Genomic DNA, 27,040 nt, shown 5'->3' with positions numbered 1-27,040 from the left:
ATATCTTGTGGACTTTTCATCCGACTTTCGAGAGGAATGCCTTGTTAGACGCGTATTTATGCGTAGTATCAATTTGCATTCAAAAATAGTCATGGAATTATAAGGTTTCGGACGAATGCACAAAACACCGAAATATATAAAAAATACCGAAAAAATACTAAAAGTCAAGCCTTTGACTTTGGTAGTTCATATCTTGTGGACTTTTTATCCGATTTTCGAGAGGAATGCCTTGTTAGACGCGTATTTATGCGTAGTATCAATTTGCATTAAAAAATAGTCATGAAGTTATAAGGTTTCGGGCGAATACACAAGACACCGAAATATATAAAAAATACCAAAAAAATACTAAAATTCAAGCCTCTGACTTTGGTAGTTCATATCTTGCGGACTTTTCATCCGATTTTCGAGAGGAATGCCTTGTTAGACGCGTATTTATCCGTAGTATCAATTTGCATTCAAAAATAGTCAAGGACTTATAAGGTTTCGGACGAATGCACAAGACACCGAAATATACCCAAAAATACCGAAAAAATACTAAAAGTCAAGCCTCTGACTTTGGTAGTTCATATCTTGCGGACTTTTCATCCGATTTTCGAGAGGAATGCCTTGTTAGACGCGTATTTATCCGTAGTATCAATTTGCATTCAAAAATAGTCATGGAATTATAAGGTTTCGGACGAATGAACAAGACACCGAAATATATAAAAAATACCGAAAAACTACTACAAGTCAAGCCTCTGACTTTGGTAGTTCATATCTTGTGGACTTTTGAATTGAATTTCTGTGTTTCCTTTATTTCCTTCCTCTTTAAGGTCTCTTGAGGGGTATATTTTCAACTATTTATAACATAACTTTTAATGCTCAAACACCCATATTTCTATTTTTCCCACATTTTTCCTGCTATAAATATTAAACACAACATTTAAAATTTTTTATAATTTATTTTGTTTCTTGCATTTAAATTTGTTTTATTCTTTTCTTGCCTTTTTTTTAATTTTTTTTTTTTTCAAAGAGTTTAGTATATTTAAGCATATATTTGTCGTACATTTACAGATCCAGCCATATTAAAGTAAAAGAACTTGATTAGTTTATTATAAATATTGGAAAATGGCAATAAACTTGCGCAACTTGGATCTTGGACTTTATAAATATTAACACAGTTTATTTTACTTGATTTTTATTTTTATTTTAATTGGATATTCCTTTTTTCTATGGACATAAACGGAATTTCGTAAAGTTTAAGATTTGAGTTAGTAATATATATATATTTATATAGAAAGGGGAACAGAGAGAAAGGGAAAGAGAGTTGTAGAGAGAGAGAGAGAGAGGGAAGAGTTAAGTATAATTGGAGAGATTTTCTTCCAGTAGCAAATTTTGCAAGATTAAAGTGAGATTTAAACTAAGCAAAAATACTGTTTGTGCAATTTTCATAAATGTTTAAAGCTTAAATTTTAAGCAAAACTAAAATTTATTTAACTAACATTACGAATAGTATATAGTTTAATATGTATATATAAGTACACTAAGTTATCGTTATCGAGTTAAGTAATCGAGTAGTATGAAGTTTATTTAAGCGATAATACACACATACAAATACATTAAAAAACCATAGAGTGACAGACACATAACATACTCTCGAGTAGTACTTAGGCCGGACTCTATAAAATTTCTTTAGAACTTATCAGCTAAAATAAATAAAACTTATCGAACTAAACAAAATGGCGACAACGAATGCATTTGATGAATGTATGGATCAGGCGGCAAGCATGAGATGGTTCGCTAACAGAGTATAAATGGTAACACCAGAGAGACCTTCTTGCGGATGTCGGACTTGGGGTGGATGATAATGCTTAGCTTAATACTGGTGCTGTCATGGGTGCGTATACGCGATTCAACTAAGAGTACATACAAATCAAATTTCGTATCTGGAACTTTGCTTCTAACCATGCTAACGAACTGCCCAATGACACTGGCTGTAAGCTTAAGCTTGGCTGGGATAACGACAAAAGCAAGCTCAAAGCTTGGCGAAAGCTTTTTATTATTTTGCTGCAGCTCGTGCCATTGGCATTTCAAGTAATGTTTCTAGCCTGCTTGAGAATTTGCGTGTGTGTGTGTGCGTGCGTGTATGCTGGGTGTGTGAGAGTGTGAGAGTATAGCAACTAAATTATAATTAAATCCATGCTCAGTGCTTAGTGTATGGGCGGCGGCGTGCGAGCCGGCGCACGCGGCCTTAAAAATTTATTGGGTACATGTTTCTTGATGTATTCATTTTCCTGCAGCTCGTTCTGCTGCCGTCGCCGCTGCTGCTGCTGCAGTCGGTGCTGCTGTTGCTTGCGGCGTCGCGCCTTGTACGCACCGCCAGCACCGGCGCCGCCAGTGAGTAAGCTCGGATCCCCGTAGAAGCTGTTGCCGCGATAGTTGGCATCGGTGGCGTTGCGCCGCCAGCTGCCCAGGGGGCAATTGGTCGCCGTACGCCAGTCGGGCAGCTGGACGCCGAGGCGACGGCACTCGTGGGCATAGGCAGCAAAGCTGTCGCAGTGGCAGCTGCCCGTGGGGCACTCGCAGACGTCCATGCGGCAGGAGTCGATGTAGTTCGTGGGATTAAGTCTACTATCACAGTTTCCAAATACTTCCGAGATGCGCAGCGGCCGGCAATAGAAGTTGGGCTTACGCTTGTTGCACGTCGGCTGCGCCACGATATTATCCCTCGCCCTGGAGCACGACTTCGGTCCGCCCACCTTCCATGAGTTGGCAAAGTGCCACACCTCGTCGTCGCTGTGTGAGTGCCCATCCCTGCCCGTCAGATCGTCCCGCCCGCTGCCATTGTAGTTGCCGCACAGCCCGCACAGGTGATGCTTGTACTGCGCCGGCACCGACACCTGCAGAAAGTTGTTGCCATCCCACTCGATGCTCAGTCCCAGCTCCGTCCTCAGCATAATGCCACCCTCCGCCAGCCGCTCGATGCTCACATTGTGGCCGTGGCCATTCTCGCTGCTGCTGCTGCTGTGATCCGCATAGGGCAGCGCGACTCGTGTGCCGTTCACTTTGACTCTCAGCTTCTGGCCAAGATTAATGCGCAGTCCGCGTAGCTTGAGCGTCACGGTCTTGGGCCACGACGAGCGCCGCGTGCCACGCCCATCGTTCGTCAGCCGTATGGAGAAGTTGTGGCCGTAGCAATCAGCAGCCAGCAAGTACTTGCAACTGCCCTGGAAATTAAAGCGATGGAAGAGTTGAGATAGGTACTATAAAGAATATATATATGTTATAGAATAATAATTGAAAGAATGATGTGACTTGCTTTAATACCTAATGAAGGATTATTGGCAGAGATTGCCTTCTCGATTGCCTTCACTTCTTATATAATAAAAAGCCTGATTGATGGGAAACTAAAAAAAAAACTATGTTCAGCGTTCTCCGGCTCTCTTAATGCCTTTTACAAGTCGATCATAGATAAGGCTGAGTTTCTTCTCAACTTCTTAATTAGCAGAACCAACTGACAGCTGGAGACATCTGCAGTTAATTTGTAATTTAATTATGACCTTTGGCAGAGGGTTTTATGTAACTGCATTTCAAAATGAGGACAATCCCGTTTTTCCCATTAAAGCCATAAAAAGAGACTACTGTGAAAAACCGATTGGACGTAGTTGCTGGCTGAACAAGCTTTGTAAAGCCATTAAATTTATAGCTAATAAAATGTGAACGATTAAAAAAATAACAAAATGATTATGGTGAGAGTGTATGTATAGTTGCCTGTTATTCTGTAATTAATTACAAGTTATTTCGCTACGCTCCGTTACGCTTATTTTGACACCCTTTATTTTCACTTACTATTAACGGACTTTATGTCCGTCGAAATGATCGCTCTTGGCGGGTGGTCAGCCGCCAACTGGCAACTGCAGCTATGGATATTAGTAGAATATTCAGTCAATGCGAATGGGCCATAAAAATAGCTTGTCTATGCAAATCGAATGGCCGTATAAAAGTCCGTTTTGAGTGGCTAATTTATATGTTAGCTTTATAAGTGAGACGGACGAGTAATGTAATTATATATCAATTGACATTAAATGGCTTATTTTTTTAATTTATGCCCATTAACGTCAGTTCGCGTTACGCTCATTGGCCATTTGTAATCGATATCGAAATGTCACTCACTTGGAAGCTGAAGAATTTGCCGTCGAAGGTCTTGAAGTGCGGATCGCCGAAGACGGTGCAGGTGCCGGCTGTTTCGAGGCACTTGGGACAGCACTCGCCGGCGGGCACCTTCAGTTCCTCGTTGGGTCGACACTTGACCGGCTGGCAGCGCATCTCCGAGCAGCGGATGTTGCCGCCGATGCAACGGCAGCTGCGGCAGGGTCCCATGTTCCAGGTCTCGTTGTTCATGTAGGTGACGCCCTGGGCGGTGCACTCGCTGCGCACCTCGGCCACAATGCAGCGCGGACAGCAGCCGTCCTCCTCCTGAAACTCCGGCGCACACTCCAGTATCGGGCATGTGGCACGCTGGCAAATCGATGTGCCGTTCAGGCAGGTGCAATTAGTGCAGCGATCCGGAGTAAACTGAGTCTTGTCGTAGTACAGCTTATTGTTGAATATGCACTTGCCTGCAAAGACAAATGGGTGAAAGCAGATTTGTGAGCAGCTGCGCTTTTGTCTACGAATTGAGGGAGGAGGTGGGGCTGGGCTTGGGCTTAGGTTCGGTACTCACCTTTGACTGCCACAAATTCGCGCTGTTCGGTGCAGCGTGGGCAGCACTCGTTGGGCAGCTGCTTCTGCTTCGTTTTGGGGCACTGGAGTATGGGGCAGGTCTTTTTGGCACAGCTCAACTTGTTGCCGCTGCATTGGCAGACCAAGCAGCGATCGTCGATCGAGGCGACAACCTCTTGGCCTTCGGCAACGGTCTGGCCATTGATCTTGCAACCTGCAAAGTGTACAACAACAACAACAACAACAATAACAACAACGTGATTTTCATCAGACAACGGTTTAAAAAACGTATTATTTGTCTTCTTCTTGATATATGTATATATATGTGTGTGTGTATGTTTTTTTGGGCGACAGCCAAGAAAATTTCCACATGTCGAAACGGGTTTCCAAGCGATCTATTTGCATAGGCAGAGGGCCGTGCGTACCAAATATACCCTGTACGCATAAAACTGCATTCGATGGGTAATTTAATGTTGCATAATTATATGACAGACAGCTGGCTTTCTCTGCAGTGCACGTAAACTTTTCGAGGGTATTATAATTGTGTGATGAAATGACTGAGCAAATGAGGCAGACTGGTGCTAAGATTGATGTTGAAGAATGATGATGTCTATGAAAACTTGATCAATATATATTATTTATTATATAATTGCCTTCAAGCAGGAATTATTATTAAAGGAATTAGCTTTTTCACTCTACAACAGATTTATATTTTGAATCATTTTCCCCTCAAGCCAATAAAATTTGCTGCAGGGTATTTGCAAGTCTATCAAATAATTACTTAAAAGTTGCTCTGTTTTGTTTGGAACGCAATGCCACATTGTCGACTTAATAGACAATTTAAAGCCCATAAATAAGCAAATCGTGCAGAGTCACAAAATAGATACAAATAAAACATAAAATGAAATGAAAATGTAAAAACAAAAGCAAAAAAAAGGGGGGGGGGGGGGGGGGGGGGGGGGGGAAAAACTCTGACCATCTGTGCACAGATCGTTTTTGGACTATTTTGTCAGACGAACTGATGAATTAAGTGGCATTATTAGTATTTGGGTGGTGCTGGCGCTGCTAATTTTAGTGAGTGACTAGTTGAGTGGCTGAACTAGTTGACAGATTGGGACAAGTCGACTTACCCTGACATGTCGGACAGCATTCGCCGGGGCGTGGCGCTGTCAACTGATTATCGTCGCACTGTGAATAACATTTTTGTGTTGTTTCGGTGACAACACTGGCGATGCACTTGTACGTCTTGCAGGGTTCATGCGGGTCGCTCCATTCAGCGCCGCTCGCATAGGGCACTCCACGATATATGCAGCCTAATTAGGGCAAGAGTTTAATTAGAGTTCGTCGCTCTTTACATGTTAATTGCATTGCGCTTACCTTTGCACTTGCGACAGCAGGTGTCGTTGGACGATTTGGAGTCGAGCAAATAGCAATCATCAATTGAGGGACAGCTCTTGTCGCAGTTCACAAAGCCATTCTGTAGGAGAAGAGAGAAAAACCTTTTGTTAGTCTCCCATTGCTGTATGAATTAGATCACCTCGCCCCACACCATCTCTGCGCTTAATCATGTGAGAGATTGCTGTCAAATGCTCAACTTAGCCGAGCACTAGATTTGTATTCAGCTGCACCTCTCTCTCGACACCCCTCGCCACTTGCCGCCAAAGTGTGGCTGCACCTGCAGTTGCTCACTCGCTTTGGCGCTCACACAAATTGCATTTGTTCAACCAGGCTGCACTCTGACCTTCGGCAGTCTTTATAATTTATGGATGCAAACGAGTCAAAATTATATGGGATTGAGTGCACACTTTGGGGCGGGGCAAGTGGCCAGCCAGAGGCCATAAGCGACACTTGAGATGCGCTACAACCAGCTCGATGGGTTGCTTGGAATGCGTGTTGAGATGGAGCTTATGGAAAATAGTTGCGAAATGTGATTGCCTAACAGCTTAAATGACAGTCGATGATGGAGATTATAAAAGACGAAAAAATAATGCACGGCGTTAATATAGACTTATCATTAAATAGATAGATCACTAACATTTATATTTTATACAAAAATATAATAATTAGATAGCTAAATCTAAAGGTTTTCATGAGTGGCAATAGCTAAAATGACTAGAGAACTAGTAAATACTACTACTAAAATACTACTAATTAATAAATTACTTTTTAAATTCTACTACTAAAATACTACTATTTTAATTCTACTCCCAAAAATAATAAATCTAATAAATACCACAATACTACTACTAAAAAACTACTACTAAAATGCTACTACTAACATCCTACTCTTTAAATAATAATACTACTTAAATATGACTATTTAAATAATACTACTATAGTATCAAAGTTAACGTACTTTCAGAAATTTTGTCATAAATGAAACGAAAGTGAGTTGTGAAAGAAAAAACTTTAAGCCTTAAAGCCAGACACGATGAACTGGCACTAAATTGTTTTGCGTGAATAAAGCTGTCGAAAAACCATTAAGGAAATTGACTATTTACTCTGATTTTTTTAGATTTCTGTAGTAGTAAATGACAGCAAGCTTGTGCCATAATTTCTAATGATAGTAAAACTACAGAAATATGAAATAATAAATATTGTTTTATGTTTAGCAAAGGCCTTCAGTAGACTCAGAGAGGCTTAGCATTGATTGCAATCTTAATTAGGGCAGCTAGCGGCTTTATTTGTTCATTTGGCCTAGACTGCAATTGCAGCAGCAGCAGCAGCAGCAGCAGCAGCAGCAGCAGTTAAAGCAGTTGCAGCAATTGTGTGGCTGTGTGATGCAGGTTTGGCTTTGCTTTTTATTTTGCGCAATTTTGCTCAGTTTATTTCGTTAACGACATGTTGACAGCGGCAAGCGGCGCATTAGAATTGATGTCGATCATAAGTCAAAAGCTTGTGGCAAGGCTCTGGCAGCTTATGCAACACTCTAAGGCAGGCCGCAGCGAGCGTACCGAAACTAACTCAAATCAAATCAATGGGCGGCTTTAACCCTTGTGCGCGCAGCTGTCGCCAGCATGTTTGATGCCCGCTGACAGGTTAAGCCGCGCGGAGGACGGAGACGGAGACGGGGACGAAATCTCTAGTGTTGCTGGTGTCTGATGTGAGCCAGAGTCTGAGGCTAATTGTAAATGTATCTATAAATCTAGATAGATGTCGTACCAAAAACAGGCAAAATATTTTACTAATTTGTATGCAGTTGCGGCTGAACAATGTCGCGGCTCAATTGTGTGTGTGTGTGTTAGGTGGTGTGTGTGTGTATAATTTAGTGCAAGCAAACCAGATTGGATCTCAATTTGGTTGGAGCCGCCGTCGCAACGTGCAAAATATGCAATTGTTATGAAAATTGTGTCGAGTCGAGAGTTGAGAGTCGAGAGGTGTTTCGTTGTTATTTTTTTTTAGTTTTTGCGGTTCCGAGATTTTTATCATCGTATTAGTTTAATGGCAGTTGTTAGTTGGAATTTTAATGGCACCTTTAGTGCGGGCATCGTAACTCTCAGTGCCATAATGCAATAAACACTGACAGATTGAAAAGCACTTTGCTATTATACAGCAACAACGGCAACGGCAACGGCAACCAGAGAGACAACAAATCCAAAATGTTGACAGCAGTTGGAAAAATGGGAATGGAAATGGAAATGTAAATGCCGATGCTGTTGCTGATGCTGCGCTGCTAGACAAAGTTCAAATGCTCTTGAATCCGTAGATGCGAGCTTGTGTGAAGCAGCTGAGACGATCTTCACGCATTTCCAGATGCCGATGTTTTTATGCTCTTTGAAATTCTTTCTTTCTAATCGGGAACCGGTATAGAAATATTTCAGACAACATGAAAGTTAAGCATCGCCAAAGCAGTTGCTGTTGTTGTTGTTGCTGATGTTGTCTAGTAGCTGCTAGCAAAGGTTGCTATTAAAAAAAAAAAAAAAAAAAAAGAAAAGGCGCCACGAAGGCAGCCAAGCGCGTCCCGGACCCGGCAACGGACAAGCTGCTAAGTAGAGGCTGAGATTTTTCGTTGTTGTAGTTGTTGTTTTTCGCCAGCGGCAATCACGAATGCCAAAGCACATGTGTGTTTGTGTGTGTGTGTGTGTGTGTGTGTGTATATCTATGTGTGCCACAGTGGCAGAACCACATTTGCAAACGGCCTCCAACGACCTTGCGTTTGACAAAACATGATCAGTTTTAACACCAGTCCATTCGGCAGCCGCCACGTTCCCACCTCTGCAGCACCGCCTGCCCCCCAGCCATCGAGCCGATCGCACCGCACCAATCGCACAGTTGGCCAGTGAGCCACTCAAACCGCTCGCTAGTCGCTTGCTCTTGTTGTTGCTCGCTGTTGACTGTTGACTGTTAGCTGCTCAACTTAAACGTTTGCTAGGCAAACTTGGCCAAAGACTCTACTAGACTGTAGACTGTAGACTGTAGACTGGGCTCTCGCTGCGCCTCATAGAATATGGTAATGACAAACTGTGCTTTTATTTTTTATGTTCATGTGTGTATTTTGTCACTTGTGGGCTAGTTGTTGAATTTGACTAGCTTGGTAGCTAGTTGGCTCAGATCGGATCGGTTTATATTGGGTTGGGTTAGACGAGAGCTGAGCTCTGTAAATGTGGAATTTCATTGGATTAACAGTTGTTGGAATTCCAAAATGAGAAGCATGTGGGATATCCTGTATGTTGAGTGTAAAGTGTGTTTGGGATTGTGGAATGTGTAGCGCATAGAGGAAGACTATATAAATATATAAAGATTTACAGACAATCTACAGCTGATATAGCCGTTTGCCCAGCAGAGTATTAAGTCTTCGATCTGTTTTGAATACAAATAATATTTCTTGTTTTATTTAGCTGTTAATGTTATGAAAAATACTTTTAGCTCTCCCCTGTTTTAAAATCAATGAAGGAAACATATATTTGAATGTTAAAAATATCTGGCATAAACGAGTCTTTAATGTTTTTCATTAGAATCGTTAAGTCATCTTCAATTTAATTAATTTTGATATTTTTATGAATTATGATTTCTTGACAAGTGCCCCTAGAAATAGCCTCCCATGAATATGTCTCTTTTATATAGTTTCTCAAATGTTGCATATATTTTTTTTATTTATTTTTCAATACTTTGTTTACTCTTTTTCCCAATTATTAATGATGTCTCTTCCTTAAATTCACATTTAATACAGTAAACAGACAGTAAAATTTTTAATATGCCACATATTATCATGTTAAGTATTCTTAACTCCTGCTTTCAACAGCTCAAACTGAGTCATCAGATTATGAATATAATCGTAAAAAAGTGTAACCCATGCAAGAAAGCAAATTTTACTACCGTCCACCTACAATATTCACAGCTTAGTCTCTTTTTAGAAAAAACCAAACTATATTTGCAAATATCAATCGTAAAAAATAGCTTGCTCAATCAACTGGCAGAGGCCGGCAAAAAAAAAAAAACTGAAAAGGGAAACGCTTAAATCATAAGCTATTAGGAGAGCAATGCGCATTCAGCATAATTTTGCCATAAAAACAAAATTTGTTAACAAATTCAAGCTGAAGCGCGAATATGCGAAAGGACGCGCCAGAACAGATGAAAAGCGGGCAATTTGTATGATTGTGCTTGGGCAGAGGGAGGGTGGTGGGTTGGCTGGCTGGCTGAAAGACAACAGCACACAGGACACGCAGGATGCGCGGATTGTACTTAATATGCGATATCTATACATATATCAAGATATATAAGATAATAAACGTCAGCCATAAAATATCAGCAAATCACCAAAAGCGTTTGCAAATATTACAATGAGACTGAAGAGTGAATGGGTGTGTGAGTGCTTGAGCATGTGTGCGGGTGAGTGGAGCATGAATAGAAGTAATCATAAAGTGTGTGCTTTATAGCTCGGGCTGAGCATGGAACTGGCAATTCAATTGCCTAGCCTTGGCACAGCTTTAAGAGAGAGCTTAAAGAGTCGGCAAATCAGAAAAAGGAAATAAATGCGCTCAATCGATCGTGAATTTGCGATGCGCGCAGTCGCAGTTGGAGCGAGAGAGTGAACACGATCGAGAGGGAGAGAGAGTGAGCGCGCGTTAGCTGCTGAGCGAGACAGGTAGCTCGATTAGAGCAGGCGCAACGCATGGCGCCAACAACTTAAAGTGAGGTGGCGCCAGGCATTGTTTTTTCTTCTTTTTTGTAAGTTGTTTTTTCTTTTTTCTTTTTTGGTTACGCCCCCTTGGCTTGAGCACAACAATAATGAGCGACGGCCGCAGCATCAGCTCTTGCCTTTAGGCTATATAAAAATCGATCGAAGCGTCGCCGTCGTCGTCGTCGCAGCTGGCGTCGCGAAAGCTTCTTGGCGCTTAAAATGGAGCAGAGGCATTTAGCAGCGCTTAGCGCAAATTAGCAACAGGCATGCAGCGGTCTGGCAACGCCAGCGTCAACAGCACGCGCTGCCGCTGCTGCCGTCGCTGTCGCCGTCGCCGTTGTCGCCGCTTAATGACGACACGACGCCGTACAGCAGCGCGCAGCGCGCTTTCTGTGTTAGCCCCCGTCGGTAGCCGTTGACGGCGACAAAAAACACGGCGCCAAGTGTTTGTCAAACGATCGGCCAACCTGTGGTTAGCGTTTGTCATGTCGCAGCAAACCCGTTTGACGACCTTGCATCATAACAATTTCTGGCGAACGCCGAGCGATGCGGCCTGTGCGTTTATTTATTATTATTGTGATTATTAAAATTTGTTTTCTTTGTGAAAAAAAAGCCAAACAAATGCACAGAAACCACCAGCAAACATTCAGCGAAAAGGTGCCGTTGCTATCTGGCAACTGGAAATCCGCTCATTAGCGAACTTCTAACAGCGCTTGATATGTCTCTCTGTCTGTCTCTCTGTCTGTCTGTCCCCGGCTAGCCGTGATTAAGTGAGCAGCTTCAGTTTTTTGGGATTTACATGGAGAATATGTATGTGACTTGATTGAATTTATTTGTTATTTCAAATGCTCTCGAGCAGCTAATGATTGAGAGCAACTTGCAAGAGCTTTACTTACTTTAAATTCTGAGCACATGGTTAAGGCCGAGAGATAAATATCTTAATTTGTCAAAACTCTGAGCTGAGAAATTATTTCACATTTGGCTAATACTATTTGTTGATTTTATTCTGATACTATTTAAAGCTGTGCTCATTATATTCACAAAAATTTTTGCTTCACTTATAGCAGAAATGAATCAGCTTCAGGCTTTGCTTTAATTTTGCATAAAATATTTTCTGCTTTTGCTCAATTTTCCTCTGTCTTTTCACATGGCTGGAAATATTATGCATACGCACAGTTATCTCTCGAACATTTCAACATTTAAGTATCTTCTTATTTATAACTTGTCCGTCCCTTCTGTCTCTCCCAGTTGTCCTGCCCGTCGCTCGGTACATGCTTTTGGCATTGCATTCGCTGCCTGTCTAATGGCAAATATTTGAAATACTTTCGGGGCTGGCAGGCGAAATGTACGACACATGGCCGCATCCTGGCTGGACACTGGCGTCGCTCATGCAGAGCGCCAGACAGCGACAGCCATAGATTTATTTAGTATTTGTATTTCATTTCACATATATTGCTGGGTGTTTTTTTTTTTATTTCGGGTCAAAGGCTGTCCAGTTTTTTGTTGGCGCAGCTCGCTGGAGCCGCTTGCCTGCTGGGCCTAGAACCTAGAGCCTAGAGACATGGGGCTTACTTAACATAGTTCGTAGTTGCGACTCACCTGGCAAGTGCACTTGAAGCATTTGGCGTTCTGTATGCCTTTGATTTGCACCTCTTCGCCTTCGTTGGCACAGGATTCCATAATGCCTGTTGGGAAAAGAAGAAGAAGCAGAAGAAGAATATGAATAAGTATGTAATGGTGTGTGTTTGTCTTCCATGGTTAACAAGCTGCTGTTCTAGTTGCCCAAACAAACTTGTCATCCATAAATTGCTGGGCAGACTCACTATGACAACAACAACGATTTCCTGTTAGCTCTGAGCTGACGTTCTCAAATAAACCAAATAACAAATAATCAAATATTTAATTTACAATCAGACCTAGCCGGAAATTGCCCACTGACTGAGATGTTATCCAGCACGTGACCCGCAGCGCCGTTCCCAAAACAACAACAAAAACCAAACAGGTCAAAGAGATTAGGCCACTTTATCAGCATTCCCCGTACAGCTGTCTGTGTGTGTGTGTGTGTGTGTGTGTGTGTGTGTAGCCAAACATGCCCTGCCAGATCAGAAAGCAACACACCTCCTGCGCTCTCGCGCACTTTGCCCCTCCCTCAACTCCTTGGCCGCTTGCATTTTGGGTTACTCTTTGTTTGGTTTACCTTCGTCTGCTTCTTGAAACTTCTGGCACCGGCGCTAAGTCAAAGTAGCAAACGCCGCATGTTAAACATGTTCCAGTCGACAGCACAGCACAAAGAACAAGCGAGGTAGCTGCTGAGCAGTTGAAAGTCGTTTCAAGTCGTTGAAGATACCCTGTACTCTAAGTATATTCGGTTGTAACTAAATCTACTTTTACTATATGTACATATGTATATCCGTATAGTATCTTCTATATACCATAAGGTTGCTATTTCATATATTTGACAATTAATATGTTCTTAAGGGAAACTGAATTGTATGCATGGTAGCCCATAGTATATCCAAAGGCTCTACCAGGTCTTATATTCCCATACTCTCTGTTTCTATCGCTCCTAACTTTTATACAGGGTATTTCAACGTAACGATTCGAAACGATGCAGAAGTGAAACGCAGCAAGGCAAACGGAAACGTCGGCACAGCGACCCCAGGCTGACTTGCAGGGCCCGTCCCGAAGCCCGGGGCTGGCTTTGTGGGACCACCTGCAATGTGCTGATAAACACACACACACTAACACACACACACGCACACACAGAACACGAACTCAGCGTGTTCGTTGATAAATGAAGACGCCGGCGCTACACACACAGATACAAAGATACAGATACAGTTGCAGATGCTGCAGCGCGAGCGCTGTTCGATTTTGGGCCCTTTGCGACATTATCCACATTTGTATTTCTTTCTGTTCTTTTTTGGTATTTAGATGCATTGTTCGCTTTCCTGTTATGCATTTGTGTCCTGCTGTGCCATTTCTGTGGGTCGGTTCTTTTGTTTTTCGGGACCACCTTCATTCATAAACAAATTCATTGGCGCTCTAATGAAGTGGAAAAGTTATTTAGTTCCTATTGGAACTTTCTAGCTGGAGACGGATACGGTTCATGCCCTTCTCTTTTGGCCGGCTGCCCATCTAGCGGGCGACAGTTAATGAACCTTGTTCAAGTAACCCGATATCGAAATTGCAATACGTATATCTAATTTATGCGATTTTTTATTTCATTTAACACACTCGAATGCCATAAAAAAAACCCACTCAATATGTTTAAAGAACACAAAAATCAAAAAACAAAAAAAATTAACGAAAATAAAAAATTAGAAATATATATAAAAGAACAAAAAAATAGAAAATAAAACTAAAAACTGGCAGCGATCAAATACGCTCAGTAGCCGTCCAGCCGGACAGCTGGCGACGCCGGACGCTGGACGCTGGCGTCGTCTGATTAATCACAATCACAGATTAAGCGCCAGCGCGAGACAGCGACGGCAGAGTGTTGGGAGCGCCACAGCGGCACGTGTGGCCAACAGAGCGGTGGGGAGGAAGGGGGGCGCCTAGGCCGTGCAGGGCGGTTGAAGACTAGAGGCTAGAGGCTGGAGGGTAGAGGGTGCGCAACGTAATGAACCGTCTTAACGGGCAGCCTATACAGTCCGTACAGAGCAACAACAACAACAACTACAACTACTACTGTTCGTAATACCTCTGGGTAAAGGTGAAGGCCAACGAGTTGCAGGGTGAAACTGTCGAAACAGAAAGAGAAACAGAACCTCTCTGCTGCCAGCTGGCGAAGCGTCAGGTGACTCGCTTGACAATCTCAATTGATTTCCATTCTATGGAAATGATCTTGAAACTAATGCTGAAAACTAGATTAAGAATGCGGCAAATTAGCCACAGAAAACTAAACGAGTTACAATAATAAGAATTTACTTTGTGTATGCCAAAAGTAAATGTTGATTCTATATAAATATAGATATATGCATAGGATGCTACTGCCAGTCATGCCCATGGATATATGTATGCTGAAGACCAAAAACATTGATTGGCATTTGCCTTAGACGTATTAATATATAAGTCTTTAAATGCTGACTGATTGTTTCTATGGGAGTTAATGTCAAGAGGCAAATGATAGATGGATTTAATACAGGCTTGGATATTTTTAGAAAACATAAATTCTTTACATATTTCATATTATTTTTAGATGAGCTCTAACTATGTTACTAACACGGAAAGCAGTTTTAGATATAAAGAATGCCCCATCATTTAAAATGTAGAACAAGATCTTTAATATTCAACATTTGTTCAACCATGATTGATGATGTTGATTTCTTGATCTGAACTCTCTTATAAAAGGTACAATATATAATTGCACTCACCCGAAAGGCCCTCTCGAAATCCGGCTGCTGCAGTTTCCAGTTGATTCAGGGCAATCATCGCAATAAAGACGAGGGTACAAATTCGGACCAGAAAATGCGGCTGGCTCTTGTAGTTGTTGTTGCCTTTGTGCCTTTGGCTCTGGCCATGACATTGTGTGCTCTGTGTGGTTGTTGTTGTTGTCGTCACTGGTTGTTGTTGTTGTTGGTGTTGCTGGTCACTCGATGACGTTAGAGATTTCCACATGGCGTTAGATTTGCAACACATTTTCGCAATTTGTTGGCGCAAGTTCACAGAAATTTGCATCAAATTTGTATAGCTAGAAAACGAATCTCGTTGTTGGTGTTGTTGTTGTTATTGTTGTTCTTCTTCTGTGTGTGTGTGTTCTTTTTGTTGTATTCCCAGTAGCAGTTGTTGTCGTTCGTTGTTGTTGTAGCTGCTCTTGAAATATTGCTGAAAAAATAGTGTTAAAAAAGATCAAGCCGGTCAGTTTAAAAATACACAGTGCAGGCGCCACAATAAAAACTGAAAATAGAAATTTGTTTTGTGTTTTTGTTTAGAATTTAGCGAGCTGTGCAGGTGTTTCATACAACTTGTGGACTTTGCCAATCCGAACCAGTGTGAGATAAATTTATTCGGGATAAATTAATGCAAGCTGGTCGTCAGTCAGTCAGTGAGACGGTTCTGATCCAGCCAAAAGATTTGCACTTGCCGCCTAGGGTCTAAATGGAAACCATTTGCTCTCTGGCGAAATTGTTGTTGGACGCTTTTCGAGATTTTCGGTATTTTGAATTTTATGATGGCCATCAAGATGAGGCCTGGCCACGGGCCGGCCCAGTCGTCCACATTTCACTCGATCTTCAGCTCTCACTGCACACAACACACTACAGAATTCTGCGAATCATGTTGGCCTGGTCAATACCCATCGATTTTGCACGTACGCCCAAAAGGTAAACTCCGTTCGGCCATTTGGCCGTTTGGCTATTTGTCGGGTATCTATCTATCTCTCTGTGTATCGATTTGTCTTTATGGCGGCTGTTAGGTGTTAGACAACTTGGACATTATTAGTTGCGATTTATGATCATGGGCAAGTGTGCGTGTGCGTGTGTGTGGCACACAGGTAATGCCATCTGATAGATATATGTGTGGTGCTCTTTGTTGTACGCCGGGTCATAAAAATGTTAATGATTTTTGCGTCTGGCGCCAGGCAATATTGTAATGCTTGTTTGACTTATAATTAATTTCATTTTTGTAGCTCTCCGCATAATTTTTATTATTTCTAGTTGTCTTGGGCAACACCAAATCTTTCGGAGAAAAAACCAAAAATAAAAAAATCTGGCAAAAATCAAAACAAACAAAAACCAACTTAACATTTTTTTTTTTTCATTTTTTTTGCCCAAGTTTATTGATTGTTTTGCTTCAAAGTGGCGCCAACATTTGCCGCTCCTAACGCCATGAAAGCGGATGCTAAAATAGAACTTGAACTCGATCTCAATAAAGCGATGAATCAGAAGTCAGAAATCACCTAATATAGTATACCCATTCGATTTATTGGAAACAAAGTGGCTCTTTCTCGGGACATGGCATTATAAACTAGCTTTATAGCCAATGGCAACGATGAATCAGTCTGTTGTTTACTACGCACACTCTGCTTACACCTTCTCTGCATAGTCTCTGTGTGATCGGATCTGTCGTGACGCACCCTAATGCTGGCTGCATTGTCATGCAACGAACTGGCAGATTGTCATGCCGAATGCGGTGCTTGACCTAACAATGTTAAAACAGACAGCCAATTAAAAAATTGTCACACAGACTGATAACGCGCCACACACACACATACACATACATATGTATGTATATATAGAGAACACATTTGCTATGTATAATAGACTCTATATATATGTATATATATGTTAATTTCTGCAATTGATAAGATTCACAGCGCACCTCGCAGAACAAAAGTCGAAACGGAACCTCATTCAAGCTGGAAATAATGTTGTTCGGTTGTCTGTTGCTGTTGTTCCCATTGCTGCTGATTAGCTGCAATTTGTCACCGGATTGCTGTTGACAAGGACAATACACATGTATTATATATATATAGAGAGAGAGAGAACTATATATATATAGAAATGCATATATGCTACTATATGCACGTATGCGTATGCTATGCAGCTGTGTTTATAAAACTCTTTGTATGCTGCGTGTTGTGTGGGGTATATTGCACGAGGACAAAGCTTGCGGCAGGCAAATTTATAAATGTGACCCATTTTATAGAGCATATAATATTTTTACAATTAATATCTAAACTTAAATAATGTCTTAAATTCACTTCAAATTTCAACTATGAAATGATAGTAATACACCATTACATACACTCACATATCATTATAATAGTAGTTAGATTGTTGCCTAATTCTAAATATATTGCGTATCCACCGAAATAGAACGCCATTGTGTTGTGCAAACAAATTATTGTAACGAGCTGAACTCTCGATATCAAAAGTCAAGCCAAAACTCTAAAGAAAACACTTGGAACTACGCACTTTCGGGGCGAGTATATTTACTTTGTGGCGCTCTTTGTACTGGGCCGAACTTAAGAACACACGAGCTGACATTGAAGTGGCAAAACCTCCAGCGGAACAGCGGCGATAGTTTCGAGACGAGAATCTTAACCAAAACTTCAATGGGAACCTTGTACTTGGTGCTTATCGTGTGCACCCAAAAAAAAAAAACCTTAAAAAATATATGTGTGTACATACATATATGGGAAATAATATTTGAAGTCGAGGTTGATGTGCGCTGGAGAACACTTGACACGGCCCGAGTCGAGCTTATAAATAGACACAGAGCTGGCAGCTGGATAAAAATTAGCGAGTTGCTGCTGCTGCTGCTGTTGCTGTTGTTGTTGTTGTTGTTGTTGTTTTCTTTTTTAATTTAAGACAAGTTACTATATAAACGCTTTGATTTAATTGACCGCCCAGCGGCCAATTGCATGACGACGCGTCGCGCGAATCGTGCCAATTAAATGCAAGGAGCAAGGGAGCAGCGGACAAGGGCAGGGGTCACTGATTATGGGGTTTCGGTTTCGGTTACACAGTTTGCAACCGATCTGAGGGGTAGTAGGAGGAATTCTAATGCCGTCTAGCTGGCGTCAGCCTGGCGTCAAGCTGGCAATTAAGGTAAGCGTCTCGCGGCCTGTCCCTTTAAAGGCGGCCCGGTAAAGGGGCGCAACAAATTGCCTGACGAGCTGAAACAAAGGAAAAGGGTTCACGCCGAGCACGCAGACCTCTGTCTAGACCAGGTCTAACGATGTGCGGTAGGTAGCCGTTGAGGTGGTTAGCATAGTAGTGAGTGCCTTGGCTGCTTGGCTGCTTGGTTGGATGGTTGGTTGGTGCGTGCGGAGGCTTATCGAGGAATTCCACTTAAAAACTTGGCCATTAGCGGCTGGCCAACTGGCTGCAACTGTTGCTGCCAATTACGTTGGCTTTTAGCCTGGTTTTTGGGCCCGGCATGTCGCCGCCTTTAATTCAATTAACTGCGGATCTCAGCACTAAAACAAAACACACACACACACACAACAAAAGAGGCACAAGATCAGTCAGTAAGCCAGAGGGACAGGGCACGGATAATAAACAAATGGCGCCAACAACAGCGACAGCAGCAACAACAACAGCTTTGGCAAATCATGCAAATTGTACAACAACAACAAGAACAACAACAACAACAACAGCAGCAGAAGCAACAGCAGCAATAAAAGCAACAACATCTACAAGACTCGACTTCGTATCGGGCTAGCAGCGCGCCCGATCGACAAAGTTGGCTCTGCTTGGCAACGTTGGCAACTAATTTCAATAGATTTGCATATTGAAGTCAGTTCGCCAACAACACTGCGAGACGGCCAAAAAGACGCACATTTGTCAACAGTTGTTGTTGCGCCGGCGGTCTGAGGGCATGGCCGAAAGCAGCTCGAGGGCCACAAACGGGCAATGTGATTGGGCACAATTGAATGCGGCGACAAGCGGCGCTTACAACTACGGCAAATGAAGACAGCAACGTGGACGTTGACGTTGATGGTTATCCAAGCAACAGCAACAGCAACAACAACAACAACGACTATAACAAAGGCCACTGCTAACAAAATTTATACCCACAGTGGCGAGCCTATAAAAGTTGCTCCTCTGCCTGCCCCACACGACTGCATTCGAGATTAAAAGTGACACAACAAAACAAAAGGAACACTGCAGCAACAACGGCAACAACGGAGCCTATTAGCCTGCGCAACAACAACAACAACAACAACAGCTGAGAACCTGTCTTTTGTCTTCATGTCAGGCACTTAAGGCCCTAACCCTAGCTCCATGCGCATAACAGACAGCAATTGCTGTTGCAAACTGTGCCACACACGCACACACACACACACACACACAGACAGCATAGCTTGAAATGTCGGCCAACATATGCCAAATTCAATTGAAGTTTTCATAAGTGAGTACTTGGACACATTTAAGATATCGTCTTGTGCAATCATCGAGCACTCAATCACTGCAAATGAAACCACATTTTCTTCAGACTTGAGATTTGAGCGGCTCACGGCTCAAGCACCAGCGAATTTGGGCAAAAAATGTGCTTGAAAATAAACGAAACGAAAATGAGTTTAGGATTAACTTTGTTTATTCAAATTTTTGTTTAATTCCCAAACGATTTTGGGCAAAAAATGTGGTTCAAATTATGAGGACAAAAATAAAGCAATAAATATTTTTTTTTTGGCATATACATTTTTCTCAAGATATAAAAATAATTGTTGGCATTTTGCAGAAAATATAAAAATATATATTTATTTGAAAAAAAAGGAACAATTTATTTATAAATTAAGTTCCGTGTAAAACAATTACATACACAATTTCAAACAGATTTTTTACTCCAGTAAATTTGTTAAAAAGTGATTAATTAATTGGAGAAATGTTAGCCGGAAATAGATATAGATGTATTTATAGAAATGTGTCATATTTGAGGTCTGCCAAGCCAAGTCTGAGTTTCAGTTGGCTAACACCCATGTGAAGATTTATTTACATGCACACAGACAGATACATGCAGTTATCTGAAGCTTAACTGATTGATCACAGAATAATCTAAAGAGAGTTTCCATTGCCGTTTCCTGTTTTGGGCAGACTGGCAATTGGCAACTGGCAATCGGCAATTGGCAATACATGAACTTTTACTTAGTCATGGCTATGCGAGCTGCACAATTGTCGCAATCTGGTCCAGCTTTGCCATATTTGTATGCCAAATTTGAATATTGCAAAAAGCCCACACACAGCAACAGCAACAGCCACACACACTCTCTCACACACACACACACTTGCAATGAGGGAGAGCATTTGTATCCATGTGTATGCATATTTAAGCAACTCATGTGGTTAATTCGAAATGCTGAGCATTTGAGGAGGCATTGTTGAAATTTGAGTATTATTAGCAAATTTACCGCAAATTCTATAAATAGAACAGAACAATTAATTGATACACAGACAGAGCGAGTGTATGAAGTCGTCTATAGTTTTTCATATTTATAGAGCGGCCCGGTTCGGGGCGGATCAGCCAGCTGACAATATTCATTTATGCGGAAGCCCGGCAAATGCTTCGCCAAAGTCAAAGTTATAGAGTTATTTATTTTTGTTTTGTTTCGAAGAGGGGTGCCACAGCTGGCACAACATTCCACACACACACACACACACACGCACAACAGTTGACGAAAATATCATGAAAAACGAACAAAGATAACAACAAAATAAATAAATATATATATTGCTTGTGGAAAAAAATTAGTTTTCAAACAATTTTTTGTATGTATTGTGCAATTATTTTTGAGCGAAAGTTAATCAAAATAACATATAAATATAAAATTGTTATTTTCGAAACCGGATTTATTGATTGGAAGATGAGCCCCGTCCACAGGCTGTAAACAATTTTAGAAAGACAGAGAGGGATAGAGTGGGCGAGAGGGAGAAGGAGAGAAAGAGAAGAAGAAGAAGAAAACAAACCAAAAAACAACAACAAATTAGACGATATACGGGAATTCCAGCGTGTGACGCGATAAACCCGAAATTTCGCTGTTGTTGTATTTGTTACTGTGATTTTTTAAGTATTTGATACTCTCTCAAGAGATGGTATTATCGTGCTGTTATAAAATGTGAAATGCTGGTAAGCATTTGTATATATATATTCAAGTAAACTGAACATCTGATATCAGTATGAATAGCATGAATAGTAAACTTTAATAATACTTCCAGATAATGTTTATATATCGAATAGGATATACAGTATATATCTATTTATATGCCCTCTCTTCAAGAGAGCATCTCCTCTTCGGTGTGTTAAGCTGCTTGTTCTTTCTTGTTTTATATATTTTTTATAGACTTCGCGAGCCGCTTCTGGCACATTTGTTTAATGACAATGCACAAAAGCAACAGCTCTTTAAATTATGCACAAAAATGCCAACTGATCGAATAGAAAAATTGTCTATAAACAATTTACTAGCAAAGTGTATATATGGTATTTCGCATATAATATAAAGAAACATGTTTTTGCTGTACCCTGTAAATGGAGAAGATCACTGGAGAGGGTAGGAGATAATTGAGAAAATTATTATAAAAGAAGAAATAGGAAAATGCTAATAAAGGAATAAGAAGAAAATATAAAAGACTTTGCTATAGAACTTTAACAGAATAACAATTTGTCTTTCTATAATATTTTTATATTAGATAAATTTTAAGTTACCCAACGAACAACACATAAAATTAGAATTCATCCTAACAGCTGTTTACTAGTACAGGGTATCTGTCAGTTAGGCTCTGTCCACTAGGTCAAGCCTGCTTCATAATTGTTGTTGTTGTCCATCCGCTGTCTTCGTTTTAACGGCCTCTCTGCGCGCGTGTGTGTAAGTGTTTGGGGCATATGACGTCGACATTTATAGTATGTAGATATTATTCAACAATCAAAATGGTTTTCACAGTCAAATTTATTGATTAACACGCAAATGCGAATTGTTTGCATATTTTCGTTTTGTGTTCCAAAAGACAAACAACATCAACACATACAAATCGACAGATACATAGACAGAGAGACATAGCTACACGGATGGCTCGATGGAATGGAGCCTCAGGAACGGGCGTGTTCTATGTTAGGTTTTGTTTTGTTTTGTTTGCTCTATACATCCATCTCGCTCTGCCTAGCTCCATCTCGCTCATTATCTCTGAAATTGGATATGCCATAAAAATGTTTCTCATAAGTATGCTAAGCGTGGAGCATGGAAATTCCATTGACATGATTCAGTTGCTTAGCGCACACTTCCGTTTGAATAGCATCGAGTTCAAAGTGCACTCAACTTCGATTCGCCACCCTCTGCCTCTCAGCCGCAGAGGCATGCAGAGCACGCCGATAGTTCGTTGCCAGAGTCTTTCGTTTCGTTGTTCGTTTTTGTGGCTCGCTCTCTCTCAGTTGGCTCGTCTCGTGGTCTCGTGTTTAGCTCCGTGTGTAGACGACTCCACACACAGATCCGTATCGCTTAATGTGTCTGTTAATTCACGTTGATGTGCTCATATATCTTTTGTGCTACGATTTCATGTTCGGACCTCGACAGGCCAGCAACAGGCAGTGGGGGTTGTCATGTATTGTAGCTGATAGCAGACCGAGAGCCAGACAAGTGACCGGCTGGCTCTGTGACAACCACACGACCGGAGACCACTTTGAGGCTCCATGTGAAAACGTGTTGCAGTTGTTATAGCAATTGTTGTTGTTGTTGTTGTTATAGTTGTTTTTGCTGCAACTGCAACTGCAACTGCTGCTCTCAGTTCGCAGCTCGAGGGCAGTTTGCTCAACGTGACGTTGAACCTGCCACCGAGTTTGTCTACTTTTTTATTTATCTCTTCTTTTTTGCTGTTGCTCTTGCCTGTTGTTGTTGTTGTTGTATATTTGAGTATCATCATCATAATAGTCAACATCATCATCGTCATGGACGTGTTAATTGTGTGTATTACAATAACTGAAATCTGTTAACTGAATCATGTGTGCGCTCCAAATTTCCGAGAATAAATAACCCTATTATGGTCTAGAATTTAGCTCAACAATCAAATTTCTATCAATTTAGTTCGCCTTATATAAGAATGCTTTTAGATGTAGAGTTGTTCAGGGTTTTCTTTTATAATATAGTTTTCTTTTAATACTTCAATAGATTATTCAATTTAATTTAATAATAATAAAAACTTCAAGCCTATATAAGTAGTTAATTAATATAATAATTGATATCTCATTGTAGGTAAGCATTTAGTATTTCGATATTTTATGTCTTCCATTCAGTTTCAATGTAAATTCTCAGTTTTCTTCAGCTTTATGCAGCCATAAAGTTTGTTTACCCTCAATGGCCAAATGGTCAGCAATTTAATTTGATGTCAAGAAAAGTTAGCCATGGCTTAGCTTGGCATGGTGAGTGAATTTATGTAAGTATGTACATATGTAGTATGTGTGCTTCTTGTAAATAAGCATTTATCTTGGCTCGTTACTGTAGTAGCAATTGCTGTTAGTCAAGCTTGATTAAGATTACTAATACGCCGCGTGGTGCCTTGTGTGCAGCGCATGTTGTCTTGTTATTTACTGGCTGCCATTGCAGCAGCGCGCCAGACAAAATGGCGGCAACTGACGCAAACACACACGCACACACACTAGCACGGACTGCATGTTGTGTGTGCCATTTAACTTGACAAGCTCATTTGTTGCAGCGACAACAACAGCAACAACAACGAAGAGCAAACTCATGTGCGTTGCAAACAAGAACATTTGTTTACAATATTTATTCAATTATTTATTTACTAACCCATTCTCAGTGCCCGAGCCGACAATGTCAGCCACATTTGGCATTCAATAACAGAAAGCTAAATAATACACAAAATATGCAAACAATTTTAATTATATATGCGCTTTAATTTTCAATTTTAATTATTATTTTGCGAGAATTTGTAGCTCTTTGGAGTGGCTGATATTGTGAGCGCAAAACGTAGGAGCTTCATAAATATATATATGGAGTATCTTTGCAATTGAATAGTCGTAAGATTTATTTACAATTGTTTTATAGCTGTATATAGATAAATTTATGAATATATATCCATGAGCTTCTCTCTCTTCTCTTTATTCTGATAAATATCTCCATAACTGTCTGGAATCAAATTGAGTAGGCTCTCGACAGAGTAAGATTTAAGGGTTATTTACAGGCATATTCTTATGGAACTAGTGAAATGGTAGCTAAGACTGTCATTCTCACAGATCTATGACAACAATCATATGCTGGGCATCTACGAGCCAAATATTCTTTACCAAAGATCTGTCAAATATGAATCAGTGGAAATGCAGCAAAAATCCCTCTTGGGAAACTCTCGAAGCGATTCGCTTTCGCTTGCTGGAGCTGCCATTAGTGGGGCTAACAAATTATAATGATGAGACAATGATCAGATTATCAGATGCTGACGGACTGTAAAAATGTCTTAGACTTAGGCTCGAAGAGGCTCGTTTGCTGACATTGTTGTTGTTGTTGTTGAGGCTTTTAGTTGTTTCATTGGCAACTGTCGCGTTATTTATATGTAAATGTATTAATGGGCATTTATGTATTTCTTATGCAAAATTGATGAAACTTATAAAACTAAAACATCAAAATGGAAGTAAAATTTGTGATAATCATATGTTAATATCAAATATGCTGTCGTTGCTGCTGCTGCTGATGTTACTGCCGTCTCCAGCCATAAACATACTAAATTATGTATCTATGTGCGCATCAGTATGCCCTATAAAAATATATATTTATATACAGATCTGCATATATATGGAGACAAATTTGATACATATTTTGGCCGTATATTTTATATGTCTGAATGTATTGAACTGTCACAGGCTGACCATTGAGGCAATTGACCAAAACTAAGTTACTCATTGATTAACTAAAATTCGGGTTTGAATTAGGGCTGTCTAGTGATTCAATGTGGATTCGAATGGCATCCTATCTAACCATATGTTGCACTAATCTGAGCATCTTCTGTATTCAAAGAGAATTATTCTATCAAAGCAAATGAAATCCTTAAAGGCATGAAGTTGACGTAAAACGAGTGTTTTTTTTAGCTTCTGCTTCGAACTTGATTAAATGCTATAATTACTTGGTTAGCTTCAATAACAATCAAGTAATTAATAAGTAATTAATTATGCATAAAAAGTGCTCACAGCTAATTAAGCATGAAAGGCTTTATCAAGCTCAGGCTGAGCACATTCTATTCCATTACGTGGGCATGGCCAAGCGTCGCAAAGCTTTTCAGATAAAAGTGCACCCATACAAGTATATTACACTCACACACACACACGCACGCACACATACTCATAAGCTTGGCGTCTATTGCGTTAAATGCAGCACGCCGCACAGTCTGCCACAAAATTATTTCTCTCGGGCTATTTATAGGCTTATCTAAAGCGACGGCGGAATTTTCATTGGCTTGTGCTATTGTTTTTGTAAATATTAATTAGTTTGTGTTTTGGATTGCAACAATCAAAACAACAACAACGAGAATACAATAAAAGGGGGAATGCAAACAAATTGGTTCAGTTTTGCGTGTCATGGCGAAATTATCACCAGAATGCCGTGTGTGCTAAGTGTGTGTGTGTGTGTGTGGGAGTGTAGCTGTACGTGTAAGAGCATATATGCTATACATGACGCAGACAGCGTCTGAGTGGGGGCATGGTGAAATTGCAGTGCAGACACAGACGCTGCCGCTGCCACCGCCGTCGTCGACAACCTGCGTGGATGACGCATGGCGGCTGTGCGTATGTGTGCTTAGTTGCGGCATATAGACATATGGCGACAAAGCTGACGTCATTAGGCTGTTGTCGGCTGCGAGCTACCCCCAAAATGTGCTGCTGCTGCTGCTGCTGGGAGGGGGTGGGGTACGACCAAATGGTGGCAACTGCCACTTGGCCCAGTTGCCTCAAACACTTGGCGGCTACAAACTAACAACTAACAGCTACAAGCTAGCAATTACAGTAAACAGCTCGAAGGCAATAGTCAGCAGAGTTGCCAGCCAACGGCCATCAGGCAATGGCCAGCAGCCACCAGCTGTGCAGCGATCCACAACAGCAGCCACGTTCACGTTCGCATCCCACGCAGTCAATTAAGAGCGCGCCTTTGGCTATTGGGTTACACACTTCAGCTTGCGCCTGGCCGTTGCCCGTCAGTCAGTCAGTCAGTCAGCCATTCATTGGGCCATTCATTTGGGATTTTTGTAGTCAGCATTTAAAATTATTTATTAGAAGCAACAGCTCCACCCGCCGACCCCGATGCGCTGCAGCGAGCTTGTTGAGCCGGGGCGTATCAAATGTTTTGCACTGTTTTTGTTTTTATTTGTATGACTGCTGTTCTTGTTGTTCTTGTTGCTGCTGCTGCTGTTTAGCTGAGGAGCTCTGTTGGCTTTGGCTTTGGCTCTTGTCTTTGGGTTTTGCCAGTCAAACGAGCCAAGCCGGCCCAGGCGAACGCGTTTCGTTGTCTGGCGCTTGCCGCTTGGCGACAGCAATTTACCTTTAAGCGAATGCAAAAGTATGCGTAAAAAAAGTAGTCAACAACAACAACAACGACAGCAACAACAACACAATTACCCCAAGAGAGCGACTGGCCGAGTCTATAAATAAGCCAAAAGCTAAAAGAAGCGCCATAAATCATAGGAAGACACACGAGTGCCGAGTTATTATGCGATCATATTTTAATTGCCGGATTATTATTATGCTGAGGACCCGGCTCGCCGATACAGCGAGACGTGTACCTGG

At 41.2% G+C, this 27,040-nt stretch overlaps 2 protein-coding genes across 8 annotated transcripts in view; one reads left to right on the top strand and one right to left on the bottom strand.

The window, feature by feature from the left end:
- Nucleotides 1-27,040, top strand: part of dom (domino helicase) — a 131,514-nt gene that overhangs the window by 38,484 nt on the left and 65,990 nt on the right. For 3 of the 6 annotated variants that reach the window (XM_089262350.1, XM_089262345.1, XM_089262346.1), the window contains one exon: nt 18,849-18,965. The exons of 1 other annotated variant lie outside the window; for it this stretch is intronic. In XM_089262350.1, the coding sequence (XP_089118476.1) occupies nt 18,849-18,950 (102 nt within the window). In that variant the 3' untranslated portion in view covers nt 18,951-18,965. Of the gene's footprint in view, nt 1-18,848; nt 18,966-19,279; nt 19,331-27,040 lie in introns of those variants that run through there. 2 more of the 6 variants (XM_089262349.1, XM_089262348.1) reach the window with 2 other exon arrangements.
- Nucleotides 922-27,040, bottom strand: part of cv-2 (crosveinless 2-secreting protein) — a 141,457-nt gene continuing 115,338 nt past the window's right edge. The window contains exons 2-8 of one of the 2 annotated variants that reach the window (XM_089262354.1): nt 15,199-15,619; nt 12,422-12,507; nt 6,079-6,178; nt 5,832-6,014; nt 4,703-4,915; nt 4,153-4,598; nt 922-3,206 (exon numbers count right to left, since the gene is read on the bottom strand). In XM_089262354.1, coding sequence (XP_089118480.1) covers nt 2,190-3,206; nt 4,153-4,598; nt 4,703-4,915; nt 5,832-6,014; nt 6,079-6,178; nt 12,422-12,507; nt 15,199-15,502 — 2,349 coding nt within the window. In that variant the 5' untranslated portion in view covers nt 15,503-15,619 and the 3' untranslated portion in view covers nt 922-2,189. Of the gene's footprint in view, nt 3,207-4,152; nt 4,599-4,702; nt 4,916-5,831; nt 6,015-6,078; nt 6,179-12,421; nt 12,508-15,198; nt 15,650-27,040 lie in introns of both variants that reach the window. The other variant, XM_089262353.1, reaches the window with a different exon arrangement.

The sequence above is a fragment of the Drosophila navojoa genome, chromosome 5, assembly GCF_054131105.1.
Source record: "Drosophila navojoa isolate 15081-1374.11 chromosome 5, UAZ_NAV_1.0, whole genome shotgun sequence".
Lineage (NCBI taxonomy): Eukaryota > Metazoa > Arthropoda > Insecta > Diptera > Drosophilidae > Drosophila > Drosophila navojoa.
The sequence above is the reverse complement of the archived record's forward strand: the minus strand, read 5'-3'. Positions and strand labels throughout refer to the sequence as shown.